The sequence below is a fragment of the Trachinotus anak genome, unplaced genomic scaffold (assembly GCF_046630095.1).
Source record: "Trachinotus anak isolate AG129_WGS33_773 ecotype Australia unplaced genomic scaffold, CSIRO_AGI_Tana_v1 ptg000016l, whole genome shotgun sequence".
NCBI lineage: Eukaryota > Metazoa > Chordata > Actinopteri > Carangiformes > Carangidae > Trachinotus > Trachinotus anak.
The window spans coordinates 21,121,640-21,137,280 of NW_027273867.1; the positions used below are offsets into that span (position 1 = coordinate 21,121,640).

General features: G+C 39.7%; 1 protein-coding gene across 10 annotated transcripts in view; it reads right to left on the reverse strand.

The window, feature by feature from the left end:
* The window catches only part of atp9b (ATPase phospholipid transporting 9B), a 47,334-nt gene that overhangs the window by 15,864 nt on the left and 15,829 nt on the right, over positions 1-15,641 (reverse strand). For all 10 annotated transcript variants that reach the window (XM_071500126.1, XM_071500119.1, XM_071500121.1 and 7 more), the window contains 8 exons: positions 14,784-14,859; positions 13,136-13,212; positions 9,887-10,047; positions 9,542-9,684; positions 7,273-7,385; positions 4,834-5,085; positions 996-1,157; positions 658-750 (listed from right to left, as the gene is read on the reverse strand). In XM_071500126.1, coding sequence (XP_071356227.1) covers positions 658-750; positions 996-1,157; positions 4,834-5,085; positions 7,273-7,385; positions 9,542-9,684; positions 9,887-10,047; positions 13,136-13,212; positions 14,784-14,859 — 1,077 coding nt within the window. The remainder of the gene's footprint in view (positions 1-657; positions 751-995; positions 1,158-4,833; positions 5,086-7,272; positions 7,386-9,541; positions 9,685-9,886; positions 10,048-13,135; positions 13,213-14,783; positions 14,860-15,641) is intronic.

The window sequence follows — 15,641 nt, forward strand, 5'->3', positions numbered from 1 at the left end:
CCAGTGCTAAATGACTCAATAATGCCAATATAATTATGAACATATGCACACAAGACCTTCCACCACTAAACTGGTGTAGACTCGGCCTGTTGATCTCTACATGAATGTCCTGATTAGAGGTTATTGGATGAAAAATAACGACTATGAACAACCGTGTAACTGCTGTTTTATCAGATTTCAAACTTCTTGTTTTCACGCCACTCAGCAAATCAAATTTCAGCAATGGACTATCAGTACATTATGCAATTACCTCCCTAGATAGTAATTCTCATTGTCATTCCAGCTCAGGATTCAAATCACAACTTTGCGCTACAATGGATTCCTGTTTCTGTTTTTACAGAAACAGGACATCTCATCGTTTTCCCTCAGTTGTATCAGAGCTGTGTGAAGTTACTGCTAATGCAAACCCAACACTTCCTACTGCTGCTGCTTCACACTGAAAACATTCATCTGGCAAAACACAAGATGTGTTTTACTGTGAATCTGTCTAATGATTTTGTTTGGTTGTGCTGTAAATATAAACACCAGTTGCTTCTTGTGTTGCATTTCTGACAAAGTAGCTACTTAAGCTGTTAGTATTTACGTGCTGTAACCAGGACAGAAATCTTCAGGGTTTTTTAACACACGACTGCTGATGGACAGACTGACTGCCTTTACCTCTTCTTCCAACCAGTCGTTGTACTGGACGATGCTCGCCATGGCAACATCAGCACCCTTCATGTAGAAAGTAATGTCTCCTGTCGACTCCTCCTAAATCACATTTCAAGTGACAATTACAGCATTTTCTCTGTTAGTAAATATGCTGCTGGACAAAAATGTAAAGAGCAGAATAATATATTTCTACACCAGTCACCATGCAGCATGTAAACATCATTGATAAAATTGAGGACTGATGTACACAGTCACTAAAATCACTGAAACACATGATTCAGCAGTAAAAAGACCACACAGAAAGCAGCATCCACACATCATATTGTTATGCATTAGTTCCACACCCTGACGATGATGCCCATCCTTTTGCTCTCGGAGGTGAAGGGGAAGATCTGCAGGATGTGGTAGGAGAGAATCTGTCCTGAAGGAGTCTTCAGCTGCAGGGAGGTCAGGTCTCTGTTCACCAGGGTCAAGCCAACGCTCTCTGTCCACCGCACCAGCGCCACCTGAGGAAAACACACAAACACAACAGGCTCACATGTCTGTAGATGACCATAAACTATGACATTTTGACCCTTACAGTAAAACTTCAATAAAACAAAAAGTTCACAGGGTGATGGGTTTTAGTGTCTGAATGTCTGACTGATAAGACTGAAGGACGCATTTGATGCAGATTAAAGCCATTTTTGCACAGTATCCTGGCATATCAGTTAATTATCAGTTATATTATCAGTTAATCACTCCTGCATTACAAATCAAATTTACTTCTAAATTTATGATGTAGAAAAAAATAGTTTGATGAGAAATGGAGAAAAAGCTGAGTAAACCCATAGACCATAAGCTGATTGAGTCTAATTTCGCCTTCTGACAAGGCATGAGAGAGTTACGGCATCTCCAGAGCTGCTGAGCTCTTCTCATTCAGCTCCAGATAAGTGTTTTTCTGTTTCTCTTTCCTCTTTTTCTCCTCAGCAGGAACTGCAGCCCCCGAGTGAGCGTTCAGCTGCACACGACTCAATTCTCAATGGGTTCATTTTCAATTTGCTCACTCAAAGGTTGTTATTATACTCTGACCTACAAATTGGAACTTCCTGGTAATACCCCATCATTTCTCCTGCTCCCCCTTTGAGCTCCGTAAAAAGGGCTGCCTATATTTACTTAACACACATCTGTGTGTCATTATCCTGGTGTGTGTGTGTGTGTGTATATATAGCGAAACACACGCACACACACACACCACGTGCTGTGGTTCCTAAACCTAGTTCTTTAATCGACTTTATCAGCTCTTGTGAAACTATTTAAAGCTTTGTCAACTCTGATACAAACTGCACGTGAATCATGTATTACGACAGTAATAGAAAAGACTGCTGCTGACTACTTTACGACAGTGGCAGACTGGCTTAAACAACCCGATCAATCATTTCAACTGTGTTCACAACGTTCCAGTGATCATGTAAATCACAGTGGCAGCACTGCCTTTAAAATTAACAGCATGGACTCTTAATAGTTAAATTCTTCCTCTGTAGTATGCACTGAAGAGCTGAAATTATTTTGAAATAGTTTGACATTGTTTTACAATAGATTTTTTGAAGCAGTAATACTGTCTGTGAAACTATAATCTGTATATTCTTCTTCTGCTTTGCTCAATGTTCAGGGCTAAATGTTGACAGTATGTCTGGAACAGCAGTCTGCCTGCATCTGTTTGTAACTACTTACACTGTTATTTAAAAAATAAATAAATACAATTTTCATCCTTACAAGAGTCCACACTGAGTTATTCTTTACAAAGAGCAAAACAATCTAAATCTTCTGAGTGAGGAATGAAGCGGTCGAGCATAAACCTGTTAGCATCACAGATGACCAATGTGACGATACTTGAAGAGCAGAGAAGAAAAAGCAAGAGAAACTTCAGAGTTGGAAGGCAAAGTATCTGGTATGTCAGACATATTTTGATAAATGGTGCACAAACACTTTCATCACTGACCAACAACAAGTTCACATATTTGTGGGAGCACATTATTTCAGTCTATGACAGAAAAATAAACATGAGAAGGAAGAGAATGTGACAACAGGAGCACACAAGGGAAAACTGGTATGGTCACTTGGAGTAGGCAGAAAATCAGGCTATCCTGGCAAAATGTTTAAACACTGTTTAATACATTATGAAAACTTTTTAATTTGTTTCTCTATGTTATACAGCTTTGTGTTATTTCAACCTTTGGTTTTATTTTATAGGGATTTATTTCCTACTATATATTCTGTTACCAACACTGGCTAACTATGACAAAAACAAAGTGACATTTAAATCCTCTTTAGCCTCAATCTTGAACACCACATCTCCAGATCAAAACTGGTTCTGATTCAACACAACTGATGAGCTAGTGATCTGGTTACATTTATAGGAGGCAATCATTCCCCCTGTTGTATTTATCTCTAATCAAGACGTTTCCTTGAGAACACTCAAATCTATATGTAACATAATCGGCTTTATTTTGCGTCACCTGTGAAGCTCTGCCACTTCTCAGTGAAATGAAGTTTGTGTGTGTGTGTGTGTGTATGTGTGTGTGTGTGTGTGTGTGTGTGCACACGTGTGTCCAGTCATCTTTAAACATTTGATGTCAAGCTGTCGTTATTGAAATTTAGGCTCTTGTTGCACTGGGTCATTATTACTGATTACTGATAAATGATTAAAACACGGCACCATTTTATTAGTTGATGCTGATACTGTCTTGATCTTTATGGTTCACACTGTATGTCTGATACACTCACTGAGGCTGCCAGTTACATCCAATTGGAAATGATAAAGCACCCACTTTCCTGGACATGGCAGTCATTAAAGGCTACAGTCAAATGCTCTTGTCTTATATTACGAGGGTCAAAGGTTATAGCAGGATTCTACTGCCAGATGACCCCTGCTCTGACCTCAGTGACTGGCCCACTTCATCTCCTTAATGACGGCTCATTACATTAGAGAGGCTGAGGAGAGAGCCAGGGCCAAACAAACTATCACTAACAGAGGTGTGGTGGCCAAGATCTGCTGCAGCAGTCGATGAGACTGAGGAGAGAGCGATGAAGGGAATAAAAGGACAGAGAAAGAACAAAGAATATAGTAGAAGGGGAAGGGAGAGCTCCACCAACAATCACAGACCTCCACCTCTCATCGTCTCTGAGAGAAAATTAAATATTGATCAATCCAAGCAGTGAGAGACAAAGGAGAGAGGAGAGATAGAGCAGATATATAAATAAATATATACATCAAGTCAGTGGGGGAAAACAGAGATTTATCTTTCAACACCTTTTTATCTTCATTTTGACTGCTGGACTTGGCTGGTGTTTGACACAAAGTATGCAAGTCTCACAAAAGCTTTATGGAGCCTCACATGTCATGGGTGATAAACATGTCAACGGTCTTGAACTGGGTGTGTATGGGAAGACGAACCCTCCCTCAATATACATTTAACAACCCTTAAACAAAAACTTTTCCTGATCAGAATCTTTACCAGTGTTCGATTATAATAAACTCCCTGGATTTCCTTACTGATAAATTCTAATGAACCATTAGAAACAAAGATACTAAAAGTCATGAGGACCTTCAGTCATAAAAGCTCTAACTCTTGGGTTACACGGAGAAACGGCTGGAGGAAAGGAAGCTATGGAGATGCCTCTGGGGATCATTTTTGTGCTGCATTCTTCCTTCGGCTGGAGCAGTAAATTCTCAGGAAGCAAATACAGACAATTAAATAGCTTAACCTCTACAAGCAGTTCATGACTTCTGACTTTCTGTCCATGAAATGACTAAAATGACTATTTTGACAAACCAGGGTTATTTAGGGTCACCAATAAAACATTAAGACAGGGAGAAAAATGTAGAGGGAGGGGGGCCAGCACACAGGGTTTCCTCCTGGTTGTTTTTGCCAGATATAAAGAATTAACTTGGAAAGCAAAACCATTGGTCACCATTGAACAGCTGTCAACAACTTGCAAAAACGTAACTTTCATATGGTTGTTTATAGTTTGTTTCCCTGGTGTGAAAACTGCTTCACAAAAAAAACACAACGGCTAAAAAAAAGGAACTGCTAGATGTGGGTGGCAACCAAAGACTGAAAATAAAAATGACATGAAACCTTTTGAAATATCTATCCAAGATGGAGGTGCTAAAAAATGTCCACTGTATCTCATATCTACCTCATCAGGGCTGGAGGCCTGGTAGGTGCGGTTATCATCGCTGAAGTCCTGGTCGGCCTCGGCAGACTCCGTCTCTCCATTTACGCTGGTGTGTGACTCATATACTGGGGTGACGTTGTGGCACAAGGCGATGGCCTTCACAGCCTCGTGGATGCGACTGCTGACGCTCTTACGAACTTTCGGCGCGGACGTCTGGGTCTTCCGCGATGGAGTCGAGCCACTGGTGCTGCTGTTAGACGGCTGGGAAGACACCTGAAGGAACAACAAACAGTGTGCGCATCGGGCTCTGCAAATGCTCTGTGACTTTAAAAAAACTGCACGTATGACCTGAGTACAGTTAAACTAATTATTTAGGAGGGTTACCTAGCAGGTTTTACTGATAATTGATTAACATTTCCATTTCTACAAAAAGGTATATAGAGAAAGTATGACAAACCAAACTTACCAAACCAAATCTAAATTAACAAATCAAATTTATCCATGTTTCTAAAACCTGAATCAGAAATATGTTACAAAACCTCTTCAGACCTAGAAATTGTATTTCAGATCTTAGGACCATTGCAGTTATTTCCTGTGCTATAATAACCCTGCATGTGATTGACTACTAGATCTAATCCCACACTTGCAGCTGATCCACTCTGACACAGCGAGGGGAAATGGTGTATCACGATCTTTATCATGTCATATCTGGTTTGAGGGCCTTTCATGTGCTCCGCTGTTTTGACATCAGCCATCACTTTAACTGCGTGGTGACTAGCGCGCAGGCAGACAGCCCACAGTGCCAGCTGCATGCGATGGGGGCGACGCGCTCTGCTGAAGCATTTTGCTATTGGCTTATTATTAACCTTCAATCCCGCCAAGCAGGGAGGAGCGAACAGTGAGGACACAAGATGACAACCTTCATTAAGAGCGACAGAGTGATCTATAGAGATCATTTGGTCACTTTGTCAGACAAATTCAGTGCAGTGTACACACATGAGAAGAGTTAGTGAATATTGTGTCATTAGAAAAGAAAGAGCACTGGGATGCTAAGCTTTTTAAAAACTTATGTACATGAAATATCATGTATATGTAGAAACTGAAATGTTTGCATGAATTAGCAGAATTATTGGATAGACAGCAGATAAATACAATGCTGCATCATTACCATTGAATTTGATATTTATTCTCATTCCACTGGTTTTATTGTTATTCTAAAGAGTCAAATAAAGATAACAGATGTGCTGAAATGATCAGCTGATTAAATTAATTTTGTTAATCGATTCTTCATGTCTGTCGCTTTTTAAGGAAAAACGCTAAACATTTGCCGTTTCATGTCTCTGTCATTTGAGGATTTGTGGACTGTCTCTGCTTTATATCACTGTAAATTGAATAATTTTTAGATTTGAACTGTTGGTCAGATAAAACAAAAAATCTGAAACTGATATTTAAACCGACTAATCACTAAATTATCTAATAATAAAACTAATCTGGTAACATTATGTAAATATTCCTGGTTGCATACAAATGTTAAGGTAAATAAAAACCCTGTGCGCACTTTTAATTTTACATTTCACTGTGACAGTACAGTTTGAAAAAACATGTCAGATGTACAGAGATGTTGCCGCTCTGCCCTGCTCGGCTGTGAGCGCTAAAAAGACCAGTCATTTTTCATTAGCTGAGATTACATATAAGGGTGTGGGGCAGATGGTTTCAGTGTCGACCAGCTGTTTGGAGCTGGCTGAGAGCAAACAATATCATTCTGTCAAGACTGCAGCCAGATCTGAGCCACCCAGTGAGGAAAACACTTACTTACAGTACAGGGAGTCGCTCAGGGACACTGCATGATGAATGAACAATATGGGTTCCTTTCCTGGAAAACTTGTCCTTAGCTAAATATAAAAATTGATTAAACTGATCTACAGGGACAAGCTGGAATAAGCAGGAAAAGCATGGAGTAAAAAATAGTACATATTTGTGTTCCAACGTATTCACTCCCATACTAGACACATATGTTCATACTGAAAGTGACGAGTTGGCTTTACTTTGCTTGGTTCTGTCCAGTGTTTTGTACTGGACCAGCTACATTTTATATCACTAATTATAATTAATGACCTTTCATTGTTATAAGACATGAAAAAGACCACAAAAGGACCACTCCCAAATTAGCATAAAAATTCCCATAAACATCATCACACAACTGTCTGGGTGCTGGCTGTTTATTGTCAGGGACTTCACTGCAAATCCTCGTAAAAACAGAATAAAGTAAGATTTGATCAGGCAGTGTAGGAGAATTCAAACTGAAGGGGGCTCAAAGTGTTTAAAGACTCTAAGAATTCAACTTCTTTTCAAGGATTTAGTTTTTTTCTGTGAACACCTTAGATACACACATCTGTAACAACATGTGACAAACCTTGACTTCTTTAATCACATTTTATATTGGATAAGAGGAGAACTCACCTGTGCATATGACTGGATTATGTGGCTCTGTATCTCATCCATGGTGTCAGTGCCGTAGGACACTGTTCCCAGGTGAAGCCGCTTGAAGATCATTTCATTCTGTGTCAGAGTGCCTGCAATCAAAACATCACTTTAGGTGTTACAAACCAACAAATCATAAATAAAAGACATCACCTATACTTTACTGCTGGATTACTCTTTTTCATATGATGACTGCTCTTATTTGTGTAATGGTACATATGTCCTAATGTTAAGACCCATTAAAAGCATGAAGAGCATAACTCTAACCATTAGTGGATATTTAAGGCTGATTCTGAAAAAATACAAAAACGACATCATTCAACAGTAAATTTTCTGACATAAACACTAAACCTAAACAACTATTGTATACATCTTTTTTAAAATTTTTTAAATAACTGTGACCATGATAGATACCAAGTGGGATATTTCACAGCTGAAAAACCAACCTCTCTAGAGAACAAACTATATACCTCATATCTAGTTTGTCATTACTGTACTGCAATTTCTTGTTCCCTCTCATCCAACATAGACACCAATACATAATAAGAAGAATAAACTATCAGCCGATATATCAGTAAAGCTAATTTGTTGGCCTAGCTGAAAAAAGCTGTGTCTATCAAGAATTTATGTGCCATATATAGTCAAGTCCTCCAATCCTGAAACAATAACATTTGGATTCCTTATTCAGTTCCTCATTTAAATGTAATCTTTTCATTTGCTTTCAAACACTTTCTGACTAACAAGAAATGAAGAAATTTAAAATCGACGTACAACAAAAGCATCTTCTGCTCTGTAAACACAAAGCTTTGTGGAGTAGTATTTAAGCCAGTGGAGTCTTAATCATGTCACTACTACTTCATGGCAAAAAACAAAAGATATTTATTTATCTCTGACAGCAGGCAGACACATACACACTCACACACACCCACAGAAAGAACCGCATGTGTCCTCAGAGGACTGCCTACAATGCATCATGGGACCTGCAGGGTGGTGTGACTGCCTTCTCATTGACCTAATCTCATTACCAATATGGACTGCATGTCCTCTCTAATTAACAGACAAGACACAACATTGCATACAAAAAGACTGAGTGAATGTTCAGACACTAAAAGAACAAAAAAAAAAAAAAAAAAAAAAAGGAAAACGAGGGCATTGGCTTAGTTTAATGGATGCCGGTTGCCAGAATGTGTGCTGATAGAGCGTGAAGCTGATTAGAGGGCATCTAACTTCCAAAAACATTAGAGCCACAGGGTTAACCAATTCTAATGGATTGATTGTTTGTTCTTCTTTCCATGTTCTCTAACTATCAACCTGGATAAATTGGCTGTAAAGCTAATCTGTTCCTACCTAAATCAGCATGGTAAGACAAAGAAGCATGTTAGGACCTTTTTAATCACGCTGACACGCTGTGTTACATTTGTTATTAGAGAATCAGGCCGTGATAGTGAAATGATGGAAGCTGACGGAGGCCGAAATAACACCTGGAAATTCTTAAGAGTTTTGGAAACTTCGGTCCTTGGTTCTGTTCTTTATCTAACAACATCAACAGTCTCAGAATGTAAGCTCATCATTATGCTGCATTAAAGTGGCTTCATTTAAATGTAAAATAATGATGTGGCTACATATAAACCTTCATATTCTCCACTGATGTGAAACTAACTCACCATCTGGTCAGCAGGTGGTGGTGATTTGCTGTGCATTTTATTGGGTTTATCACATTATTTTATCATGTGCTTCATTTTAATACATTATGTCAGTAGAACATCAGGTTCCACTTCTTATGAAGTTGTAGCTTTTTTGAGCGTTACCGTGCCTCAACCTTTCTGAAGAAATTAACTCCAAAGATCACATGATATGCATCATAGCTGGTACAGAGTACCATGTTGTATATGCTTGCTAACACAGCTGTGATCAGGGGTTGAATGAGTGCTACACAATAGGGCAGTGTCAGATGGAGCGGAAAACTGGACAATGTGTTTTGCAGTTTTTTGAGTTCCCAAAAGAATCATTGCTGAACATGAAACCCTCAGTATACACATATAATACTGTCACCCTGTGCATTTAAAGACAGATCTTTTATGGTATGATGATGCGAAGCATATTCCCACCATCACTGTGCTATCAAGTAGAACATGCAGAGCCTGTATTCGTTTGCAAACCAGTTAAGTGAATTATAATTTTGTTTATAGTTGTAGTACCAAAAATCTTGTGTAACTGTAATCTTTCTTCACTATGTTTGGACTCCTACCCGTCTTGTCTGTCAGCAGATAGACCAGCCGGCCCAGTTCTTCAGGGATGGTGCTGGTTCTCACAACAGTGCCGGGGATGTTTTCATCTTTCATGATCATCCAGCCGTAGGCCGACTTCCCCATGTCCAGATTGACACGCAAGCTACACGTGAGGGGAAAAAGACGAGCTGTAATTCTTAACAAAAACAGCAACAATAAAACAGAAGCAAAACTGCAACAAACACTGAATTAATAGATGATATGTTCATATAAAAGACAGTACAGTTTAAAAAGCTGAAAAAGAGTTAGATGGAAAACTTGTAGATATTCATCAACAGAGAACAAAAAGCAGCACAGTGAAGTACCTGATGGGGATGATGTAAGAGAAAAGCACGATGAATCGGAAAAGGTTGCGGAACCAAGGACCCACAAACCCCTGCAGCGCTACCATGACAACAGACAGAACCACCTGGGCCAGGAACAGGGCCTTGGTGAGGCGGTTCAGCTCCAGGTCCAAAAGGCCGACCTTTGGGGACAAGAGGTCAGAGGTCAAAGCAAGCAGGTATTACAAAGTAAGTGTGCTACATATTTCCTGGTTAGAGCCAGTGATTTGTAAACTGTGAAAACAATTTGAGTAAAATCTGAGGAGGGTAAGTGTTATGTTTGATCCACTCTGCACTCTGTAGATCATGGACAGCTGTGTTTCCGTTGAAAAGCACTTACGCAATTCATAAACCCACAATATCAAGTCCAGACTCGATATTAAGAGTAAACATCTTATTCGTTTTTTGACAACTAATTCTACAAAAGTCTCCTTTTATCTTTCACATCTGGTCCTAAAACCTCTCAATATACTACACAGGCAGAAAAACAAAGCCAATCAAAGACATTCTTGCAAACTGTGTGAGTACGGCATAAAGAATTGTATTGGTGGCATTATTTTGCGGTAAATTCTAAACATGTAATGCTGAAGTACTCTCCTTGAACGCAACAGAAAGTCAAAAGGCCTCAAAGATAGAGAAAGTTCCCATATTGAGATGGCTCTCTGGAAGAAAGGACAAAAAAAGGGTCAGAGTTGTCTTATTTTTTGAGTGTACCTCCCAGCCAATGAAGCATGTGGGAAAAAGATGTCAAATAAAGAAGCGCCCTTCCCCTTTCTGGCAGCGTTCACAGCAAAGCCCTGTACACAGAGGGCTTTCATCTGACGCACCACGCTTACAAAAACAGAAGAACATAACATCTCTCCTCCCTCAAATAAAGGAACTGCTCTGAAAAGGAGGGGAGGGGGCAAGCACATATAAAAAGCAGCAAAATTCCTCCACTGCCTAAACCCCCACCAAGCCCATTCCCCTGAGGACTGGGAGAGCTGGGAGACCAGTGTGACTGATTTATCAGTTGCTGTTAAACTCCCAGTAGCAGAGTGTGGAGAAGGGGAAGGGTTAGGGGAACGAGAGGGTGGCATCTCCCCTCCCCAGTGCCTCGCTACATGGTTCATGGTTGAGCTATTGAGAAAAATAGGGGGTTTGGGTGGATTAAAATGAAGAAAAATTAAGACAGAGAGCACAGTGCATGCCTGAAAAGCAAAGGATCCCCTTCTGCTTGAACAATGGCTAGTCTAAATTTTCCAGGCCTTGCTGGGGATCAGATGAAGTCATTATTCATTCAGTCAAGGGGGGAAAAAAGGACTCAATTACCTCAACCTAAAGATGCTATCAATGAATAAAAGTGCATATTTTACTCCATTCATCTCCAAGCCATTAAAAGTGAAAGGAATGATTCAATCTGCCTGTGTGGCTTGTATTTTAGCATCTGTGTGAAATCTGATGAAGAATTGCAGCTCCGGGACATGAATATTCATGAGTTAAAACCAAAGAATATCAGGACTTCAGTCAGCAAGGAGTGTATTGTTTAGTGCTTGTGACACCAGCAAATGGAGGAAGTCAAGACATTAAACTGAAATTGATTTTTCAGGTCTTAGTAAACAACTTTAAGTTTCCATTTTTTCAGAGTAACATGGTTGAGAGATGCAGAGAGAGCAGTGCACTGGGACTGGTATACGTACTTCAAACAAACAATCTTTATTGAAGAGCAGCCTCTTGTCAAATGACATTGTTCTGTCTCTTCACTCAGACAGAGGTCTGTCAAACAATACTGAGACAAAGAGTGAGTCTGTGTCTCACGTCCTGTCAGATTGATCAAGTACAGGCATTGTCCTGGCCGGTGTCACAACAGATTATATGAGGCCAAAACGTTCCTGCGACTTTAGCCGCACTGTATCGACTTTCTCCCGCAATCTCCAGTCTCCATATTGGCACTTCTGACATCATCTCCTTGAAATATTGAATTCCTCTCAGCTGGCGAGCTTACACAAAACACTGGCCCCTGCCGTTCGACCGGCCACATCAGCGTTCTCAATAAAAGACACTGGTGTCAAAACTGTGCTGCAGCAGGAAGGGACCATGTTGTGCCAAAGGGAGCTTTAGAGGTGCAGACAGCTGTAGGTGATAACTTTGTGTGTAAAAGTCACTGCGAGGCAGATGCACCGTAGCCAAAACACAGCCTTTAGATCCTGCTAATGCCTGCCTCTATCAGCTGACCCGTGTCTATGTAAACTAACCATGTTCCAGGTAGAATCTTATATTTAGATTCAAATTTTCATTAATCTCCTCAATCTGGGGACAAAACGCTCGATGGGGATTCTGTGGGATTAACTTTCTGCTGAAAATGTCATTTAAATCCTCGCTTAGTTAATTTCCCTTTTGGTTAATTAGCAACTGGCACTGACCTTTAGCATTGACAGGTCCAACGTTATCTAGAAAGTCAAGGTTAAAAAACCACCTTGTCGTAGTGATTGATTAGTGATTAGAGGAGGAGGGGGAAAAAAATGGCATGAGGGAAACTTAGAACAGATGTTACTTTGTGTGTATGTGTTTCACCCTCTGCAGTTTCTACAAAATCATCATGTTTATTCTGGTATCATCTCACAGGCCTTTCATATTTTTAGGAAACACATGAAAAATATCTTAATTTCTCAGGTGTGAAACCAAGACAATTGTTACAGATTTTTTTCTCAAAATTCAGGCAAATCAATCAAATTGCTGTAGACACTGTGGTTTAAACAGTTCAAAAACAATCAGTCAATCCTCTGAAAATTAATCAGTAACTGTTTTAGTAATTGATCAGCTGTATTTTTAACCATAAATCTGAAACATTAACTAGTTCCAGCTTCTAAATTGTGACATTTGCTGCTTTTTTGTGTCTTTTGTGAAAGACAACAGAATATTTCTGGGTGTTACCTGAAGAAAACACGCGATTTGAAGATGTCATCATGAACTTCAGTAAATTGCTGTGGGCTTTTCTCACCATTTTTCTGACATTTTATACACAAAACTAATAATTGATTGAGAGATTCATCAGCAGATTAATAGATGATAATGACAATAATCACAGTATATTATCATGACATCCTCCTAATCCCAAGATTTGCTATGAATAAAAAATACACAGAAGAAAAAAATATCCTTAGATTTACAGCATGAGAAACCAAAAGCTCTCGACACAAATCACAGAATTGTTTGGACTCTCCTGCAGAAATACAAAAACGAAGTGTTCACCTTGTTCTTGGCGTAGGACGTGTTCAGTACACTTCTGGTCTCTTTGCCTGTGTAGATCACCACCCCTATCACCGTGCCTGCCAAGGGGGGAGACAAAGAAAGTAATGCTGCTCATTAACGGAACCTCACCCCCCCCATCTCTCACTCTCACACACACACACACACACACACACACACACACACACAAACAAACATACATGGACACACTCATCTTGGTCAAGTAAGATGAACTGCATGAGAGGAAACACAATAAGGCTGAGCTGAGGCAGTTTTGTCTCATTGCCACTCAAGCCGACAGACAGGAGTTTAATACGCTTAGACTCTCAGGGCCTTCAGCCGCCCTATGGAACCTCATAAAACCTGATCAATATGCTTCCATCTTTATTTGCCAATTCATTACGGTGGCCTTATTACAGAGGATTAATGAGTCATTAATATTAAATGAGCTTAATGGGAGAAGCAAAGGCACTAATAAACCTAAATACTGCCCCTGAAATCCCCAAACTATAAAAATGGCAAGAAAGTTAAAAATGGGCAGAAAACAATACGAAAAAAGTGAAGTGCAGACACAGAGAGAAATAAAAAAGCAACCAGTGGTTACAGGACCTGAGGAGAATGGTGATAAATTGCTCTCGCTGACTTCTAACTTCAGAAATATTGAGCGGCTTGACAAATGGTGTGTGGCTCAGCATGCAGCGGGGCTTCAATTTGAATATGCGAGCAACTAATTCTCTCATCACAGCTGGACTGGAGCCCGTAAGAGAGTGAATGCATGGTGATCCGGGCCAGTTCAAGTGCCCAGAACGCCACTGTAGAGGCAATGAAGTGTCTGTCAAGAAGAGGCTTGTGAGGGACAATGACATTCCCAAGCGGAGATGAGGTAAGGGGTCCAAGTCAGGCTTTTTGTGCAAGTGCGGGTGTGTGCGCGTCTGTGTGTTTGTTCTTCTGGTCAAGGTCAGGCCAGAGAGGAGAGCAACACCGCAAATCAATGGCGTGGCCATCACTGGGAGCGTCACAAACACTCTCAACTGACACAACTGTTTCTGTGGGGAATAGCTTGGTTGAAGCGAGGGAGGATTACCTCAACTGTGGGTTTTCTCAGAGTTCTTCAAATAAGCACAAAGCAGTATCAAATCAAACCCCTTCCAGGTTCAATGCCATGGATCCTTTGGGCAACGCAACTTGAGAACAAGACCACACAGAATGACTTAAATCATAAAGTACAATGATGAGCAGGGGCTGGTGCTGGTGGCTGCTTTTGTTTCTGTTGAAATGTTGCACAAGTTTAAAGCAAATTTCTAAAATTTAGACAAAACAAAATGTGAATCAGTGAGCGTTTGCATCAACTACAATTATTTAAATAGATTTTTTTTCTCTTCTGATCCATGTTTCTGCTGCTGTGAGCCACTGGATGGGGTTGACATTCAACAAGGGCCCCTGTCTGGACTTGAATCAAGGTCATTGAGGTTACATACACTCCTGGCACCCCCTACTCCTCTTTGTTAGTCTCTACTAGACTGAATGGTCTGTGTGATTGGGAACCTACACACTGTGGCTGCAAAACATTGTCTGGAAAAATCTTAAATCTCATTTCAAGATTAAAAAAAAAAGAAAAATGGACTTTAAATAAAAGTTGTCTTTCACTTACCAGATGCAACAACTGTGCTCGCCCAAAGAGTGTTTTCAATGCTCAGACTCTCATGGATCTGTGGGTCCGTGTCCTCCTGTAGACAAAATAAAAAACAAGAAACTTTACTTTGAGCTAGTTTAGTCTATTGGTTCAACCTTGGCAGTAAAGCATTGTTTTTTAGCATTAGCATCAAACCCTATATTTACACTGAAAATGTGTTGGCACTGTCAGTGTGTCCCTGAATCTGTCATCGTAGCCAATGAATACTACCAAGTGGTAAAGGAGAGATATCTGCTTGGAGGGAAAGTCTCAATGTTGTGAATTTATTTCTGCAATTAGCCAACTTCTAATTAGTATTTCTCAGTGCAGCCCTTGAGCAGATAAGAAAAACAAAACCAAGACCAGGAGGTCATGAATTTTGCTTTTAGACAGTATAAGACCATCAGTACAGTTAAACAATAAATACTCTTTAAAAAATTTGAAAACAGAAATTTGTAGCAGAAACCAATTTTGGTTTTCACTTTTTGGTAGAGTTGAATTCTGATGGTACATTAATTATTATAAAATAAAGATGGTAAAAAGTTTTCATCCATACAGCTGCTCTCGGCTTTATTCAACCTGTTTGTTTACAGTATTAATAGCAGGGCTGTAGAAAATATTAAAATATTATCAAAACCACAATGTGGCCAAGTGCAATATACAAATTGCAGGAAATTTTTGACAATAAATGAAGCACTGTGGTGCTACAGAGATACTATGACCTCTGAATCATATTCACCAAAGGATGCTTGTTTTGTATATGTGCCCCCAAAAATCACATTAGCATAATTTTTACATTTTTCTGCCAAAAATAATCGCAATATGATTTTTTTTTTT